General features: G+C 45.9%; 1 protein-coding gene across 1 annotated transcript in view; it reads left to right on the top strand.

The window, feature by feature from the left end:
• Positions 1–4645: 4645 nt before the first annotated feature.
• Positions 4646–20211, top strand: part of BCO1 (beta-carotene oxygenase 1) — a 37279-nt gene continuing 21713 nt past the window's right edge. Inside the window, 4 exon segments of the mRNA XM_035024730.1 lie at positions 4646–4867; positions 8876–9004; positions 18107–18236; positions 20037–20184. Of these exon segments, the coding sequence (XP_034880621.1) occupies positions 4804–4867; positions 8876–9004; positions 18107–18236; positions 20037–20184 (471 nt within the window). The 5' untranslated portion in view covers positions 4646–4803.

Here is a 20211-nt window from a genome sequence, read left to right as displayed (position 1 = left end):
GCGAGTCCTGGGTTCATCCTTACAGGAGGCTGGCAGCTTCTGCTTCCTCTCTCTTGACAGACTTTTGGGAGGCTTTTGCTGCCCTCGAAGGAGCCCAGCTATCCTGCTGGAGAGATCCCATGGAGAGGGTCAAGGACAGGCCCTGAGACCACGTGGAGAGAGAGAGAAGCCCAGACCCAGCCCCCCTAGCATGCCAGTCAACTGCCAGCTGACTTGCAATCACATAAGGAACCCCACGTGATGAAAGCAGAAACACTCCCAGCAGAGCCCAGTCAGCCCACAGAACTGAGCCCAGAGAGATAAGAACAATGACGGTTGCTTTAAGCCGTAAGTCTCGGGGTGGTTTGTTTCACGGCAGTGAATGACCACACCTCTCGTTTAAGATGAGCTACTTCCCTCCATGTTCCCGTTGCTTTGCTCTCTTATGCACTGGCCGGTTTTCAGTCCACTTGAAGGCAGCAGATGCATTTTAAAAATTGTCTTTGCAACACCCACCTTTGCTTTCCTATCTGTCTCTGTTCCTCAACCAGAGACTTCAACATGTGGTAAGCGTTACTGTGTAGTGGGGAGGAATATGCACTGACGAGCTGTTGACCTGAATCAAGTTCCTTCCCATCTCTGAGGCTGTAAAATAAGGTTGCTCATGACTCCCTTGCAGAGCTGTGTAGGAATTAAATAACATGGTGCTCATCAGACACCTAGCATGGTACTTGGCACGTGTCAAGCATCCAGTGAATGGCGTTTGTGAGAGGCTGGAGAACAGGCCAGGAGACAGCTCCTACTGGCGACAAGGCTCTTGACCCACTCTTCCCTTATAACAAAGACCTAGAAAGCAGGGGTCAGGCTTTCATGGGGCCAGGGCAATGCCAGAGCTTCTTGAGAAAGAGCAGCTGCAGCTTGTTATCTCTTTACGAAGAGGGAAGATGAACATTCAACATGAAGGCTGTCCCGTGAACCACTGCAGGACCCCTAAGCCCTTTGGGAAATGTGTGTCCTTTGGGATATGAAGACACTGCCTCCCAACAAAAAGAACATTATGGGAGTGAAGAAGGCAGAACTGAGTCTCATTAACCACCTCTATAACTCCAAAGCTTGGCAACTAGTCAGTGTACGTTCAAAGAAGGCACAGAATTATTTTCCTGCTTCATTCACTGCTATATTTCCAGCACATAGTAGGTGTTTAGTAAATATATGTTGAATGAATAAATGAATGTGGGGGGGTGAATGAATGTTGCACTGCCTGTAGCCAACACTGCAGGTTGCCTGTCCCAAGCCATTCCCTCCTTGTTCCTTGCTAATGGATTCCTGGTGTGAGTCTGGTGGCAACATGCTGCCCAGGAAGACTCCTGATGGGTTTAAAAAAAATCAGGGCACAGCTACTCCTCCTTGCCAGGAATTGGTCTGGGGGGGGTCATGGGACACCATTTAGCCAATGAAACTAAGAGAAAAATCTGCTCAGGGGATTCTGGGAAAGGTTTTCCTTGGCATAAAGAGAGGGAGCTATAAGAAGGAAATGCCTCCTTTTCCCCCCACTATGTGTTTCTGCTTTAGCACGTTATTATGGAAGGACATGATTCCTGGGTTGAAAGCAATCACTCATAAGCAAAACTGAGCAAGCCCAAGGATGAGAAGCCATCCCCCTGAGGATGGCATTGTGGTGCCTGGTGAGATGGTCCGGATGAGCTTCTGGGCCACCCAGGATCCCCAGATGCCTTGCTGCCTGAGACAAAGTCACATCCTCAGGGTTTCTGCAGATATTCTGTTACTTCCAGCCAAAGCATCTTCCCTTAACTCTTTGAACCTTCACGATATCATTATGAGCTGAATTGTGTCTTTCCTCTTCCCCATCCCAAGATTCACATTCTGGAGCACCTCGGAATGTAACTGCGTTTGAGACAGAGCCTTTAAAGAGGTGATTAAATTAAAATGAGTCCATTAGGGTGGGCCCTAATCCACCCTGACTGGTGTCCTTATAAGAAGAGGAAATTTGGACACACAGCCAGGGATACATATGCCCAGAGGAATGACCATGTAAGGACACGGTGAGAAAGATGGCCATCTACACCAGGGAGAGAGGCCTCAGAAGAAGCCAGCCCTGCTAACACTTTGATTTTGGGCTTCCAGCCTCCAGAAGTGTAAGAAAGCAAACTTGTGCTATTTAAGCCACCCAGTGGTACTTTGTTATGGTAGCCCTAGAAAACTAATACAGATGGCCATTGTTATGATCAATTTATTATCCCCATTATCAAAAAATCCTGACCTCAACATATAATTGTCCCTGGGGTACAGTTGGGGCCTGAATAAAGAAAGCTGGCCTTGGTTTCTCAGTATTATATAACAGGGCAATGATGTCAACCCAAGACTGGCCCTCGTGCGTCCTCCACCCATCGACACATCTACCCATTACTTCATTCCACAAAAATCTAGCAAACATCCATCATGCATAGGCACTGAGTAGAATTGTCACAGAGTGTATACTTTGGAGTCAGGCTGCCCAGCTTGGCTTCCTAATTGTCTCCTAGACGCTGTGTGACCTAAGGCAAGTTGGTTTTCTTTCCTGACTTTTTACATCTCTAGAATAATGCTAAGAATACCCATCTCATAGGATTATATAAAGTCAGAGCAAGCTAGTGCACGTAGAATACTTTGCAAAGCACTGGACTCAGAGAAGGTGCTTGATATGGATGGGGGTCATTGCTTTGCTGAATATACAAAATGCACAAGAAAGACACGGTCATGTTTTCCCTTCTGTAATTTCAGTATTGTCCTCCCTACAAACCCTGTGGCCCAGGTATTGCCACCCTGTTTCGCAGAGTAAAGTGAGGTTCAGAGGGGTTGTCACAACAGTCACACTTTTTAAATCACAGCCCTGAAATCCCAGTAGATCTTCTGACTTTAGCTCTTTTTTCTTTTTTTTCCTGCACCAGAGCTGCTGCCTCTCATGGTGCAAATTTTTTCCTGAGCCCATGGTTTATGCCAGACATTCTCATTTAACCCCCATGAAGACACAGCTTTCACAACCTAGGAATAATAACCCTGACATGGATCCACATGTTTAGACCAGACAGAAGAATAAACTGGCAAGTTACGGGACTGAATGGAAAATGTGGGTTAAAGGGAATGCCTTCTGAGCAAATGGGGAAGAAAGGGTAATAATAATTGGTAGTGTTTGGGCCCAGGTGCTTTTGCTAGACTCTTGATTTACAATACTTTGGGATTTTGATATCATTATACCCCCATTTTACAGTTAAGGAAATGGAAGCTCAGAGAGGATAAGGCAGACACATAGAAAAGGGAAGAATCTGAATCTAGTATCAACCCAAACACGCAGCATCTTCGCCTGGACCAGGGCTCCTCAACAGCTGCCGAGAATCAGAATCATCCAAGACATGTTTAAGACCACCCAGGGCTGGACTCCCCCTTGAGAGATCCTGCATCAGTGGGTGTGTAGTGAGGCTCAGCGCTGGACCCTGAGCGCATGCAGCCAGGTGATTGGAGTGTGCAGCCGGGGGTGGGCGCGCAGCCAGACCAGGCAGCTGTCCGGACCGGGCTCCCAGATCCAGGAACGCGGTCGCAGCCCAGACCTGACACGAACTGTACTCAGCAGCCACGTAAAGACCAGCACCACACCCTGTCTTCCTCTACCCAGAAAGGAAACAGCTGCTGCTTTCTTTAAGCAAGAGGAGTACAGAAGAGTCCATTAACTCATCAACATTCAAAGCCACTTGAATATGGATTTTAGGCAATGGCATCACACCAAGAGGCACAAATACAGGGGACTCTGAAATCACAGATGGGCATCCTTTCTAGCTCCTGTTAGACCAGGAAGTCGAACTGACATTTGTTTTTTTGTTTTGTTTTGTTTTATTACAATTCCTCACTGTCCTCAAGTAGAGTTTTTGGTTCCCTATATTTATGGTTTAAATGGGTAAACATTTTGTGTTTACTTCTCCAAAAAAGAAATATCATAAATTAAGTTGCTCTTTGAATACGATTTTTTAAGGAGGGGGAGGCTCAGGGACCTTTATTCAAAACAAAACAAAAACGCTCTCTCTGCTGAAGAAGTTCCCACCATGTGCAGAAGGAATTCTAGCGATTGATGCACTCTCAGCTCCCCTAATCCCAGGTCCTGATAGTTTCTGTTCTTGTTCTTTTTTTTTTTTTTTAAAGATTTTATTTATTTATTTGAGACAGAGAGAATGAGATAGAGCATGAGAGGGAGGAGGGTCAGAGGGAGAAGCAGACTCCCTGCCAAGCAGGGAGCCCGATGCGGGACTCGATCCCGGGACTCCAGGATCATGACCTGAGCCGAAGGCAGTCGCTTAACCGACTGAGCCACCCAGGCACCCCACTGTTCTTGTTCTGATCATAAATCCTCTCCACCTCCTGGGCTGGATTATTTCAGGCTGCATACCTACACAGAATGCACCCACTGAATTATCCCACCAATTTAAACCCAGCAGAAGACTAGCTTTTCTTGCTTAAGCCAGAGTGGAACTGGAAAGGGAGTTGGGGATACAATAAGAGGGTTAAAGTTTAGACAGGACTCAGGCTGGGGAATTGACCTTTGACCACAGATAAAGAACGCCGGCGCAGCCCCCCCCCCCCCCCCCCCCCCCCCGTGTGCTGTGCGCGAAGAGATACCAGGCTCTCAGGGCATCGGGAGGGAAGGAGATATAAGAGAAGGAAGCTGCAGCAGAGCAGAAAGGAAAGAAAAGGAGGAGCCGAAAAGCAAGCAGTTGCCTTGAACACAGCAGAGTGTCTGCTCACTGTCAGTATCACTCCCGCTCAGCGCCCCATGCCATGGATATAATATTTGGCAGAAATGAGAAGGAGCAGCTGGAACCTGTGAGGGCCAAAGTGACAGGTGAGCGTTTCGTAAAGATGGCGGGCTCTTCTTATGTGTTTAGACATACACTTTTTTTCTGTTTATGAAAGAAATATTTACTGTAAATTATTTTTGGAAAATCTGGAAAACAGTATATAGTGGGGAATGATCCACAATCCAGACGTATTCTCTGTAAAAATCTAGGTGTGCTTTTTATGCACCGAAACTGTTTCCAGGGAGAGGGAGAGTCGTTCTCACTACTTCAGGGGAAGAGCCTGGGGAGGCTATGACTGGCATGGATACAATGGAATTATTCGGCAAAGTGTGGCCCATTCCAAGTGGGTGGTACCTTTGTGCAAATATGTGCAACCTAAGTTAATTTCAAAATGGCATGAGATGTGCACGTGGGCTCCCACTTTCGCGTGTGCAAGCTGGAGGGCGTGCAGAGCATGTCTTGATTTCCTCGCAGGAGCCCACAGCTTGATCTGGGCCCTCGAGTACCTGCAGAGCCGTAAGTCCAACAGACCCAGAGTGGGACCCTCCATGGGAGAATTCCTTTATCAGGCTTTGTATCTCATTTCCGTCATCTGTTATTTCTCTGGCTCTCTCCTTCTATGCTGTCCCTGAGAAGGGCGAGTGAGCTGGCTCAGGCACATAGGCAGTTTCATCTTCAGATACTCGGATCTGGAGGTTTTTCCTGAGTGAGCATTTCTCTGTGAGGAAATTCAGATTGGAGCTTTTCAACCAAGGAATTGCCTTGGAAGGCTTTTCAAAGAATAGCTTTTATGTTTGTTTTTCTCTGATTGCGAAGGTAACGTAGGATCTATATGTGTGTGTGTTTTATGTATATGTACATATATAAAAACTTGGAAGTGCTAATGGGAACACAGGGAAATAAAATCAGCTGTATTTTCATCTCAAGCACTCCTAATATTGGAGTATTTTGAGTTTTTAAAAGATAAAGATTGTATAGACTACAAATATTTTTTTCAAAAACAAATGTATATTTACTATTAATTTTTTATTTTAAAAAAGAGAGCCTCCAATAGCTATCCTTTTATGTTCAGGGATGCCATGAACATGTTGCCCATAAGCGTTATGTTTAATGACTGCATGGAAATCCTTGGAAATTTTAGAAAGCTGGAATCCTAGAACCTGCAGATCTGAGTGGACCCCTGGATCCAGATCAGCGGTTCTCCCCACCTCCACCCTACACCTGCAGCTTCCCCATCACCTGGGCGCTTGTTAGAATCACGAATTCCTGGGCCCACTCCAGACCCATGGAATCAGATATGCTGGGGGCAGAGCCCAGCAATCTGTGTTTCTGCAAGCCCTCTGGCTGCTTCCAAGTGTGAGAACCACTGCTGTAAATCACGCCTCCGTCCTTGAGGGAAGCTGAGGGCTGGAGAGGGGCTGCAACTTGCCCAAGGCCAGGGCAGCCAGTGAAGGACAGGCTCCCAACCCTCAGTCCAGGCCTCCAGTCCTGGGTCAAGTCTAATCATTGGCCAACTGCTAACTAAAGATTGTGCCTGTGTGGCCATGTCTGCCCACAGAGGCCATGTCCAGGCTTCATGTTGGGCTGTGCACTGTTAGCTCTGAGACCTCCTTGGCCAGTTACTTAAGCATTTCCTGCCTCAGTTCCCTCTTATGTCAAACAGTCCGTGTGTACCTACCACATAGGGTTGCTGCCATGATTATATGATTTAATGCCACCTGCCTCCCAGTGCCTGGCACATGGTGCTCAATATGTGTTCTTCTATCTAGGGCTTTGACTGTGCTTAGATTCATCTCTCTCTGCTCTGCCTCGTCTGCTCCTTCTCCTGCAACTGGGTCTCTGTGAATAGCCCCACTATTCACTTAGTTGCCCAAGGCAGGAGACTTGGTGGCACTTGGGGTGCTCCCTCCCCTCTCCCCCCTATTCACTCAGACTCCCAGTCCTGTCCATTCCACATCCTCCAACTCTCTGTTCTGTTGTTTCTCTCCACCCTCTCTCTGGTCTTCCCACCTCTTCTTGGCTCCTCCTCCCACCACGCTCTACACCACAGAGACAACTTTTGAAACCCCAAATCTGAGCATATTACATTCATGTGAGCTGTCCAGAAGAGGTAGATCCTTAGAAAGTAGATGAGTGGTTTTCAGGAGGACAGGACTTTGTTTTGGGGTGATAGAATGTTCTGGAACTAGATGGTGATGATTGCATAACATTGTGAATATATTAAAAACCCTTGAATTGTATACCTTAAAATGGTGGATTTTTGTTGTTGTTGTTATGTGAATTTTATCTCAAGAAAAAAATTGCACACGCACAAAAATCAGATCCTCTCATTCCCTGTTTTAACTGGCCAAGTTGTACCATTCTTCTGAGTGTCTAATCAAAGCCCTTGGTGTGGCCTCATTGACCTTTGTCACATGGTCTCTGCTTAGCTCTCCAGCCTCAATGCTTAGGCTTCCTCACTCGAAAATTGCAGACCAGTCTTGCTAAACAACTGGCACATCTCCTGGTCTTTGACCTGGTCTTTGATCTCTTGGTTCAGGTTCCCCCAGAGATAAGAATTCAGATGTAAGTAGTTTAATTTGGGATGTGATCCCAAGAAACACTGGGAGGGAAACCAATAAAAGGGCATTGTCAAGCCACTGACCACTGTGAGCCATCAGAGCTGAGCCCTCTGGGCATAGTTTAACATGCCTCATATTGTCCCAGCTGAGGGCAAAGAAGTGGTGACAAGTGATGCCCAACTCCCCATCCATCTTTAGGTGACAGCCACTTCCAGGGGCATTAACTCCAGGGTGTTCCAGCTTGCCCAGTGTGTGGGCAGATCATCTCCTGCAGTGAAAACAAAGCCCTCAGGCAGAGAGCTGCAGGTAGTGGCAGAAAGCAACCTTCAGGGAGAGGCCAGTGCCGAGAGGACAAGGGTGGGGCACCAACAGCGTCTGTTCCAGGACCCTACCTCTAGAGCTGTGCTGTTCAACAGAGATATAATGCATGCCACGTGCATAGTTTTAAATGTCCTAATAGCCACACTCAAAAAGGTTAAAAAAAAAAAGTGAATTTTAACTGTTTATTTTTTAAGGCAACATATCCAAAATATTATAAGTTCAACATGTAATCAATGTTTTTTAAGTTGCTATTGAGATATTTTACATTTTTTTTCATACTTAGCCTTTGAAATTCAGTGTGTATTTTACACTTTACAGCACATCTCTGTTCAGACTGGCCAGGTTTCAAGTCCTCCGTGGCCACATGAGACCGGTGGCTACCATATTGGGCAGCACAGTTCTAGAATGTTCTTTCCCCACCTTTGGAAAGCCACTACCTACTCCCCTTCAAGACTCAGCCAGTGGCTCCTCCAGGAAGCAGGCCCAACCCTCCTGCTCTCACCCCACCTGGAGGTGAGGTTCTATTCCACACGGCCCCCTTGCTGAGCCTGTCACATTGCCTTCCTTTATTGTGGTGTGGTTTGGGTGTCTGTTCATCCGTCTGCTCCGTGGGTAGCGAGCAACTTGAGGACAGGGATGACGTCAGTTCATCTCGGTATCCTCACTGCTGGCACAATCCAGGCATATCCTACCCTTTCTGGAAGCGACTGCTGAAGGAATGAGTGGGTGGAGTGAGTCGTGTTGGGTCTGTGACCTCAATTCCTTTCCATGGCCACATCTCGTAGCTTTTTGGTTGGGATGTGCAAACTGGAAACAAAACATTCTTTTTTTTTTTTTTTTAATCTTTTTTTTTAATTCTTATGTTAATCCCCATACATTACATCATTAGTTTTAGATGAAGTGTTCCATGATTCATTGTTTGTGCATAACACCCAGTGCTCCATGCAGAATGTGCCCTCCTCAATACCCACCACCAGGCTAACCCATCCTCCCACCCCGCTCCCCTCTAGAACTCTCAGTTTGTGTTTCAGAGTCCATTGTCTCTCATGGTTCGTCTACCCCTCCAATTTCCCCCGCTTCATTCTTCCCCTCCCGCTACCTTTTTCTTTTTTTTTTTCCTTGACATATATTGCATTATTTGTGGAAACAAAACATTCTTTCTCTTAATAGGCAGGATTCCCACGTGGCTGCAGGGCACCCTGCTGAGCAACGGGCCTGGAATGCACACAGTGGGGGAGACTAGGTACAACCATTGGTTTGATGGCCTGGCCTTGCTCCACAGCTTCACAGTTAGAGACAGTAAGAGTACTGTGTTGGTTTGCCGTTGCTGCTGTAAAGACAACCACAAATTTAGTAGCTTAAAACAGCACTAATTTATTCTTACAGTTATGAAAGTCAAGTAAAAACTGGGCTAAAATCAAGGTGTTGGAGGCTCCAGGGAGATAGCCCATTTCCTTGCCTTTTCCGGCTTCTAGAGGCTGCCTGCATTCCTTGGCTTGTGGCCCCAGCTGCACCTGCAAAAGCAGCAGAGCATCTTGCACACCTGCTCTCTCTCCCTCACTCTCCCCACTTGCCTCACTTCCATAATCAGTTCCTTCTCTGACCTTCCTGTCTGCCTCTTACAAGGACCTTTGTGATGGTATTGGGCCCACCCAGATAATCCAGGATCATCTCCCTTCTCAAAACCTTTAATATAATCATGTCAGCATTGCCCTATAAGGTAACAACTTCATAGGTTTCAGGGATTAGAACATGGACATCTTGGAGAGGCCATCATTCCGCCAACCACAAGCACAAACCTCCCTGGAAAGGTGGCCAAGGTTCTCTTTCAGAGAGCCTAACCTGCAAAATGATACGCATTCTCATTAGGATGGGTGAGAGCAGGAGGAGATTACTGGCTTTGGAGTCAGACATGCCTCAAATCAGAATAGGAAGAGAACAGAGCTGAAAGGAACAGAGCTGAGTAGATTGCTCACCAGGCAAGGGAGACCAGTCACTCAAGCCACAAGTTCAGTGGCTCTCCCAGAGGGGAGATTGAAATGGCTGAATAAGGCAGAATTCTGGGTTCAGGTGACTGGCTCACGAGGTAGATGGTAAACTCTTTGCTGTTGGCCATGAAGCTGCTGTATGTCACAACAGCACGCTCTGAGTTCCTAAAGAGGTCTGGGATGGGTCACATGAGGCTTTAGCAGGCTCAGAGTCACATGCTGGGGGAGTTCGTGCCCTAATGCTTCAGCTTGGTGACATTTTTCTTTAAACCCTGCATTCTAGCATGACAAACAGATCACTTCACCTCCCTTGGCCTCTGTGTCCACTGCAGTAAAAAGAGCTTGATGATCCCCTCTGGAGAGCTGTCATGATCATTAGAAGGGCCAGGTATCTAGCAAGGGCCTGACACCAGGTAGGCACAGAATAGATTGAAAACCACCATCACTGTCACTGGGTTTGAATCCTGTCTTCATCCTAGCTAACATGCAACCAAGCTGTGTGACCTTGGCCAAGTTACTGACCCTTTCTCTGTCTCCCCATCTGTAAAATGGAGATATCAGGAATGTGGAATTTAAGGAATTTAAAGGCATTAATATGTGTAAGGAGCTTTGTATAATACCTGGCACAGAACATGTGCTCAAAAAGCATTAGTGTTATTTTTGCTTAATTACTATTTCGTCTAAGCCAGTGAGCAATTATTTTTGGGGGGCAGACTCTATGCCAGTGGCTTGCTCTAAGATTTCATGAATAGAGACCCCATGTGTGAAAACCATGAGCTCTGAGTTTGCAAAAACTTAACAGATTTTATTGAGACTCAGCTACAGAGTGAGTTCCATATTTGCTGACAGCTCTAAGCCTTAACAGTCCCCTCCTCTCCTGACAGAAGTTACCAATGATTCCTAGGGAAATCAACGCTGTTCTGGATGACATGCATGAAAGGTAAAAGTACACTGGCTTCCTTTCCAGAAGGCCCTGCTTTGCCATGCTGTCAGGTCCCTTGTGGTCCATTTCAGGTGCTCACATTAGCACTGCGTGGGAGGTGTGCTTTGTCCTCTCTTTGCAGACGCGGAAATGGGAACTTTAGAGAGGTTGAGTGACTTAACCGAGCAAGGTCACTGATGTAGGGCTAGGATCTGACTTGTTTTGTCTAGGGTTCAAGTTTGCAACCATCCCTGCTCTCCCCCTCCCACCCCCACACATCCCCCTGAGAAACGGCAGGTAGCTTAAGTGAGCCCTCACAGCTTACTGAATGGTGGTTTCCACATCCTTCCATAGAGACTCTGGGGACAAGAGAACCAGTAGGGGATGACCAATCCATGGCTGTCTTTCAGAAGCATGGCTGCCATCCACCAAAATCCTTGAGTGGGTTAAACAGGCACATGACCAAAGTTAATCCATGCTGCTTAAACTTTCTAAAGGTTTCTAGTAGATTTTCAAATTAAAAATCCATTGTCAAAGGTAAGTACCTGTTTTATTATCTTTTATGGGATGGTCAGTTAGGTGTGACCACAAAAGGAGACAGAGAGAGGCTTGGGAACAAAGCCTATTATACTCACAGGTCCTAGGAGGCACGGCATGTCACAGTGGTCCACAGTGGATAGCAACAAGGTGGTCCAGAGGCAGAAGACAGGAGCAGGGGAAGCACATAGGCAATGGCCTGTCCTGGGGTTTCTGAGGGAAAGACAAGACGGAACAGAGTAAACAGCTTAGGATCAGCTGGTGTGAATAGTGCTGGCAGGCTTTGGACTTCGGGGGTGGTCTCTGGTGCTTGGCACCTGGCCCTGGGGTGATGAAGGCAGAGGAATATTGCTTCCTGGAGTGCGTGGGCCAGAGAGAGGAGATCTGGCTCTGGAATGGTTAGTTTTCATCTCACAGATATGCTGGGCCTTTTGCTACCTCTAAGAATTGGCTAGTCCAGGGAAGGACAGTCTCCTCCAACCAGAAAGGTTTATTAAGATACCAAAACATAATATACAGAAAAATTTAAAAAAAATATGCAATAGCATGAAAGACTCGATTCTATGCATAATCTGGAACTGGCTGGAAAATGGGAAGTACAGAGAGTCCACTCAATTACTCGTCCTTCCCCGTCCTGCTCTTGAACCTGGCCTGTGTTGAAGGTACATGCCCTACTCTGCTTTGCAATGATCAGCTTGCCATTCTCCAGCCTAGGGTGGGAGGCCCCAGAACACAGGGTTTCTGTTCAAATTGTTGTGTCTTCATTACCTGGCACTGGGCCTGGCCCAGAGGGGTGCTAGGAAACTCTTTATGGAGCCCAAATGGCATGAACGAGGTAAAGGTTGTTTTGGGAGAAGGAAGCAATATGTTCCCAGTCGATCTCTTCAACACTCACTACAGGGAGTGCTTGCTGGCCACTGGCCCAAGTGCTTTGTGCCCACCCACAACTCAGCCCTCACTACAGCTTCTGAGGAAGGTACCTCTTGATTTTACAGATGAGCCTGACACCCAGAGAGGCTAAGTAACTTGCCCAAAGGCACACAGCTAGGAAGTGGTGGATGTCAGATATAAACCCAATGCTCTCTAAATCTAGAATCTCATGACCGAAGATTTATGCTGTTCTGCTCTGCTTCCCCCTCTTGCTGGCTACCCTCCCTCCTCATCTCTCCAGCCCAATCCTCTCAAGGCTGTCAGATTGCCAACATTAGTGCGGCACAGCCTGGCCTCATCTCTCCTCTCCTCTACAACTTTCAATGGCTCCCCACTCAACTCCCCAAGAGTAGAAACACAAACCAAAAATGTTAAGTACTACTATACATGATTCAAGAGGACATGCACAGGGTGAGCAGGGTTCTCTGATTTACAGATAACACAAAGCCAGTATTTCTCAAAAGGTGGTTTGTGTACCTCTTACATCGGAATCCCCTAGGATTAAAACTCCAAATTCTGAGACCCCACCCAGGGCTGAGTGAATCATAATCCTGAAGGGCACAGTCAGAGTATCGGTGTTTCTTTCTTTTTTTTTTTTTTTTTTAAGATTTTATTTATTTATTTGAGAGAGAGAATGAGACACAGAGAGAGAGCATGGGGTGGAGGAGGATCAGAGGGAGAAGCAGACTCCCTGCTGAGCAGGGAGTCCGATGCGGGACTCGATCCCGGGACTCCCAGGATCATGACCTGAGCCGAAGGCAGTTGCTTAACCAACTGAGCCACCCAGGCGCCCCAGAGTATCGGTGTTTCTAACACATCTCCTAGATGGCCCTGAGCACACTGAGGTTTCAGAAAACCTCTGCAGTGAGCTGGTGCAGCCACTCTGGAAAGCAGTATGGAGGTTCCTCAAAAAGTTGAAAATAGAGCTACCATACGATCCAGCAATTGCACTACTGGGTATTTACCCCAAAGATACAAATGTAGTGATCCGAAGGGACATGTGCGCCCCAATGTTTATAGCAGCAATGTCCACAATAGCCAAACTATGGAAAGAGCCTAGATGTCCATCGACAGATGAATGGATAAAGAAGATGTGGTGTGTATGTGTATATATATATATATATATATATATATATATATATATAGACACACGCACACACACACACACACACAATGGAATATTATGCAGCCATCAAAAATGAAATCTTGCCATTTGCAATGACGTGGATGGAACTAGAGGGTATTATGCTAAGCAAAATAAGTCAATCAGAGAAAGACAATTATCATATGATCTCACTGATATGAGGAATTTGAGAAACAAGACAGAGGATCATAGGGGAAGGGAGGGAAAAATGAAACAAGACGAAGCCAGAGAGGGAGACAAACTATAAGAGACTCTTAATCTCAGGAAAAAAACTGAGGGTTGCTAGAGTCGGGGGTGGTTGGGAGGAATGAAGTGGCTGGGTGATGGACGTTGGGGAGGATATGTGCTATGGTGAGCGCTGTGAATTGTGTAAGACTGATGAATCACAGACCTGTACCCCTGAAACAAATAATACATTATGTGTTAATAAAAAAAAAAAAAAGAAAACCTCTGCAGTGAACCTCCAGTCTAGCTGCCCTATCCTACCCAAGACCAAGTTTATCAGTGCACCGTGGAGGTGGGGCTGAGGCTTCTGCCACTGTTTCAAAGCACCAGGTGATGAGTGTACAGCCAGCATGGAAAACCCAAATCAGTAAGAAAAGACTGGAATAAGAAAGCAGAAAGATAGAAAAATGGTTTGTGGCCTTCAGCAGAAACCAGTGAAAGTTAATGTTTTAAAAAAGATTTAACTAAAGGAGCAGAGTGGAGGAGAAGCCAGACAGACAAAGGGTATATAGGAGTGCTCTTTTTTGTAAGTCTAAAATAATTTCAGTTTTTGTTTTTGTTTTTTTTTTAAAGTAGGCTTCACGCCCAGCACAGGGCTTGAACTCATCACCCTGAGATCAAGACCTGAGCTGAGATCAAGACCTGAGCTGAGATCAAGTTTCGGACACTCAACCAAATGAGCCACCCAGGCACCCTTAAAATTATTTCAAAATTAAAAATTTTTATAAAGCAGGCATAGAGATGAATGAATTCAAGTCTCCCTCAGCAGTACATTTTGATAATTTTTTATTTAGAGGCAAGGTCGTTGTCCCACGAGGATTTGAACATGTGAATTCCAAGAGCCAGCATCACCAAGGTTTAGAGACAAAAAGCTCTCCAGAATTTAGCCTTTTCCGAAGCTTTTTCAATTATTATAGCTCTAAACTAGCCTTTTGGAAGTTTTCTTAAATTGGAGGTAGATATATATATATATATAAAATCTCCCATTCCCCCCAGAATATCAAACTTGACCCAATTCTAGAAGATTCCAGGCAGGAGCACATCTGTTTACTTGTGTCCCTTTAGAAGGAATGTGGCTAATTGGGGCTCACCAGGGAGCAAGGTTCTGAGGAATGTGTGGTGGCCTTCTTTAATCTCAGCCTCAGAGTTGAGTGTTAGCTTTGAGTAATTCCAGAGACATGTTTTCCCGTGGCCCTGAGCCCTCCATGTGTGCTCTGAGGCTGGTTGTTTATAGGAAATGGGCCACCTGCTGACAGCCAGCCTGGGATGGGTGTTTACATTTCAAGTGAACTTAATTCAGCATTTTAGGGAAAACACCTTAGCCAGTGCTTGTAGGTGGTGACCCTCAGAGAGTGACCAGCGAAGGACAGGCTGATTCAGGGGGAGACCAGGGTGCCGTGAAATAGGGTCTATGTAGCATGTGACCAAAGACCAGTGTGTGTGGCCTCACCAACCCCCAGCTGAGTCTTCCTGCCTCCAGGATTTTGTTGGACAATTCCAAATTTCCACAGCCATTACTTAGCAAGTGCATGCTGTGTACCAATGGGCCTAACTCCTTGTATCATCCCATCTCATTTAAAACTGCCAATCCTATCTGGGGAGGGCTGCATGATCCCTAATTTCCAGTTGAGAAAACTGAGGTTCAGTGAGATAAAGAGACTCACCCAAGGTCACATGGCTGGGATTAGGACTAACCCTGGAACCAAAGCCTGCCCACTCTACCCACTGCATCTCAGTAGCATATGTAGCTTTTATTGAGCACCTACTATGTGCTGAATGCTTTACAAGCCTTAAGCATCACAGCAACTCCATAAGAAACATATCATGATCCTCACATCAGAGCAGAGAGGACCAAGTGTTGACTCTGACATGAGGTCAAGTGCATGGTCAGTAGATGACAGAGTAGGATTCATAGCCACTTGGAGACCTGAATCCCCTCAGGGGTAGAGATGTGACTACGCTGCTCGCCCCCACTTCCTGGCCCACCAAGGTGATTAATAGATACTGGTTGAACACACGAACCAAGGGCTGGGTTAACTCAAAGTCATTCCTCCTTATTTCTTCCTGCAGGCCCAGAACAGAGCCCCCGCTCCTGAAATATCTCAGTGATACTTATTTTCACAGCAGCCACCTGTGAAAAGACGTTTGAGAATAGGATAGATGGTGATCTTCCCCTGAGCACACACAGTTTACCTCCCAAAGCCTGGAGAAAGAACTAGAAGGTCTTTCGTGGTCTCTTCCAATTTTATGAAGACTAGCATCACCATTATTGCTATTATTTCCATCTAGGTACACAGGCTGGAGTCCTTACCACTGAAACAAACACTCACATCCTTTGGAGATGGACATGAAAACACAATCCCGAGAGCAAAACTAATAGAGACTATTAGGGTCCAAATAGTGGCTCACGGGGCAGGGAGGGGAGAAGCTTGTGACTGGACAAGTTATGAGGGGCCTCCAGGGGGTTCTCATGTTCTGCTAACTAGGATGTAGTTCATATGGGTCAGTTCAGTTTGTGAAGCTTCAGCAAGCCATGCAGTTATGGTAGCCCATTTCCAGAGGTGCGTTTTTAATAACAAGGAACAGACGGAATGGTCAAACTCACAGTGGTGGCCGTGTCAGCTTTGAATCCAGCTTACCCCTCCCTAGCTGTGTGGCTTAAAGCAAGGTACTTAACCTCTCTGTGCCTCAATTTTACTCACTGGAACTGGGCCTGCAGGGTCATGAGTGCCTAAGCCCCTTGTACTTCATTTGGTAAGAAATTTGAAAGCTTCAAGTGCTTAAATTTTCTTATTTTGTTGTTGATTAGCAAATGACATTAGGTTGATTTCCCCCCCCCCCCAAAGAACACATTTCTGGTTGGTGTATTCTATACACTTCCAATGTTTTAGAATCAAACCAGAAAAAATACACATAAAGTGTCCACACAGTACTTAGCACACATGTGCACAATAAATGTTAGCTCTTAGCCCTGTTTCGTTTCTTAGATATAAAAAGTCACCAGACAAGAATTTCTTGGGAAGGTGTTCTCTCCTAAGCCCATCATCATGACAGTGGATACATGATGGATATTTCTCTAATCAACTTGTTTTATGGGAATGAAATGTCAGTATGACCTGGGCTTTTTGCATATTATATTTGAACCAACATTGGAAGCATATATAATATTACAGCAAAGAATGTATTCTATAGCAGGGAAAAGTCAACACGTCACTTGCTAATTAACAGCAAAATTAAATAAAAATTTAAAAACCTAGAGGTTTCAAATTGTCCACCAAATGGTTTGAAAGCCTCATATATGCCAGTAGAGCCCCCACCCCTTAACCTCATCCCATTCCTGCTGCTCCCAAGCCCCTGCCCCATGATGAAAACCATGTTACTCAGTCCTGCAGGAGGTGGGCTGCCTTTCCCACCTCCAGGCCTTTGCTTTCAGACTTTCAAGGAAGAGTGAATGGAAATGCGCTACTCTCTCTCCTACTTGCCTCCTCCCCAGTCTATGGAGGGCAAATAATTTTATTCATCTTCCAAGGGCCATTTCAAGTCCCACCTCCTCCAGGAAGCCTTTCCTGATCCATCCACTCCCAGCTGAGCCTCCTCAGCTCTCTCCTCTCTTCTCCCCCACCCCTGCTCCCCTTTCTCTTCCAGAAGGAACCTGTGACTATATTATATGACTCTGCAAAGTAAAAGGGTCTTTGCAGATGTGATTAAGTTAAGGACCTTGAGGTGGAGAGATTATCCAGGTGGGCTCAGTGTAATTACAAGCATCATCACAAGGGAAAGAGGGAGGTGAGAGTCAGAAAAGATGTGACCATAGAATCAGAGGTCAGAGTCATGTGACCATAAGCCAAGCAATGCAGGCAACTTCTAGAAGCTAGAAAAGCCAGAAATAGATTTCCCTGCTGACACCTTGCTTTTTAGGCCTGTAAGACCCATTCAGGCTACATCTTCCAAAATGGTAAGATAACAAATTTGTGTCATTTTAAGCCACTAAGTTTGTGGTAATTTGTTACAACAGCCATAGGAACCTAATACGGGTCTAGAAACATACATACATTTTCAGGTTGGTCTTGATGAACTGGTCAAGAGTCCCTGCTTGTATGCAGTGAGTTAGATTTTCTCCAGTGTCTATGTGAATGAGACCTCCACACAGGTACTAGCACTTTACCGTATATGGAATCAGGTGCTAGGTCATCCTCTGGCTGTAGTAGGTATCAAATATTACTCCAGGGGCTGAAATGGTCAATGGAAGGTTTCTAGGGCTAAACCAGGTCCTGGGGAAACCCAGCCCAAGTACGAGGCCTTCTGGACCAGTCCTCCAAATCCGGACCTTTTCTAGAGGGATACTAGCATAGTGGAAGAGATGGTCAATGGGCCAGATCAGCACCTCCTGGCAAGGTGACTGAACATGTCTGAGCCTCAGTCCCCTGCTATGTAAATGGAGCTCATACGGATACTTACCTTGCCATATTGTTGTCTCAAGCGAGGAAATGTGTGTGAGAGCTCACTGCAAATGCTCCTTGTAGCCAGCACGCACTAAAGGGCACCATCCTACTGAACTCACCTTTCCTTCTGTAATACCCCTACATTGACTGAAACTGACCTTAAAATTGACTGTAAAAGTGTCAGCCTGGACGATTCTGCATCTTCTCTTTTAGGTGAAGTCTATTACAGGAGCAAATACCTGAGAAGTGATACCTACAACGTCAACGTCGAGGCCAACAGGATTATGGTGTCAGGGTTTGGAACGATGGCCTATCTGGACCCCTGCAAAAACATATTTTCCAGGTAACTGTCCGTTTTGAATCTGGTCATGCTTCTTGATACCCTCGGTGGTCAAAACCTAGCTAGCCTTAGGGGGCCATTATGGATGGATACATAAGATTTCTGTAGAAATTCTTAAAATACTTCAGCACAACCTACCAGCTCTTGGTGTCTCTGGTGTGGGAGACCTTTGGATTTTTGATAGTCCAGGAGGGTTCAGTTGGTGGCCATCTTGTCCCAGATGACTCACTTCTTAGCTAATTTTGACCACTGAGGATATCAAAAAGGTACCAGCTACCAGCATCCGCTCCTCTGACAATCCTCTGTAGAGTACATGAAAACCTTCACCTGGCCAGGCTTTGCCCGTCTATGGCACACAGTTCTTGATCACTGATAGCAAGAGGCAAAGGGCATCTGACAGATTATTAGGTATTTTTCCATATGGCTGGTAGGAGAGCAATTTGGAATTATATCTCAAAAATTATAAATGCATGTTCTCTTCAGTCTAGAGATAGGCTTGCTCACGTCTGGAATGGCAAACGTACAATGTTATCCATGGCTGCATCATTTGTTATAATGAGGAACTGAACATAACCCAAGTGCTCATCAACAGAAGGGTAGTTAAATAAATAAGAGTGAAGCTGTACAAGAAAATACCAGGCAGGAGCAAAAAAAAAGATGGGGGGTGATGAGGATGCTCCCTATGTGCTGAATGGAAAGATTTCCCAGATACCTCGTTGAGTGGTGGGCACAGGGCGGAATAAGGTGTAGAAAGAGCATATGATATGCTATGTTTTGTGTAAAAAAGCAAGAAGAAATCTGGATTTATTTTTGCTTGTATGTGTGTAGAGAAAGTGGGAGGATCTGTGAGGTGGGAAACTGGCAAATGAGAGAAAGAGATAGGGAAAGGTTTTTAGTTGAATACGTTTCAAATCATCTGGGCTATGATGACTATGAATGTAGTGCAGGCTTGATGATTAAACTGTTGGCCAGGGAATCAGACCCACTGTCAGGGTCTCCTTCCTGATACTCTTCGGATATAGACGAGTTAGGAAATGTGCTAGCAGTAGACTGGTCCAGAGATGGAAGATTGCTGCTGCTTTTCTGGAACTGACGTCATCTTTCCAGTTCCAGGATCCAGTGCTGGGGCTGGCACACAGCAAGCACTGAACTGGCATTTGCAGGCGGGGGAGGAGCCAGGCAGGGGGAGGGAAGGAACGCAAAACCACCGCTTGTCGGGCGGCTTTGCTGCTTCACCACTCACCAGCAGGGGGAGCACTAACCAATACGTGGATCCAGGATCTTCTGATCAAACTAATGATGAGTTTTGCTCTCATAATTTGTTTACTTTCCTTTAAAGAAAAAAAAAAACAACTAATTTCCTGGACAAATTCAGAGTATCCATTGTGGACTCTCATTGCTTCCAAAAGCAAGGATTAGCTGTTTTGCTAGCCTTAGGGGGCCATTATGGATGGATACATAAGATTTCTGTAGAAATTCTTAAAATACTTCAGAACAACCTACCAGCTCTTGGTGTCTCTGGTGTGGGAGACCTTTGGATTTTTGAGAGCCCAGGAGGGTTCAGTTGGTGGCCATCTTGTCCCAGATGACTCACTTCTTAGCTAATTCAACACAGTGGTATCTTTGGGCAACTTGATCTCCAAGTCCTCCAGATTCCTCAAGTGATCCTTTGGGACTTGGAACTTTTTCCCCCTGAATTGTAGAGCATTTTAAGTGGTAGGAAAACTAAAGCCATCTTGAACAGAACTTTCCAGCTGGGTAGACACAGCCATTGATTTGCTCTTGATCTGCTTTCCTCCACAGAGCATTCACCTACTTGTCCCATACCATCCCTGATTTCACAGACAACTGCCTGATTAACATCATGAAGTGTGGAGAAAACTTCTATGCGACCACAGAGACCAATTACATCAGGAAAATCAACCCACAGAATCTGGAAACCCTGGAGAAGGTACCAGTGAATCTACTACAACCAGCA

Source organism: Mirounga leonina, unplaced genomic scaffold, assembly GCF_011800145.1.
Source record: "Mirounga leonina isolate KUSES-001 unplaced genomic scaffold, KU_Mleo_1.0 Mir_180, whole genome shotgun sequence".
NCBI classification, from domain to species: Eukaryota; Metazoa; Chordata; class Mammalia; order Carnivora; family Phocidae; genus Mirounga; species Mirounga leonina.
Note: the sequence above shows the minus strand (reverse complement) of the source record. Positions and strands in the feature narration are given on the sequence as shown.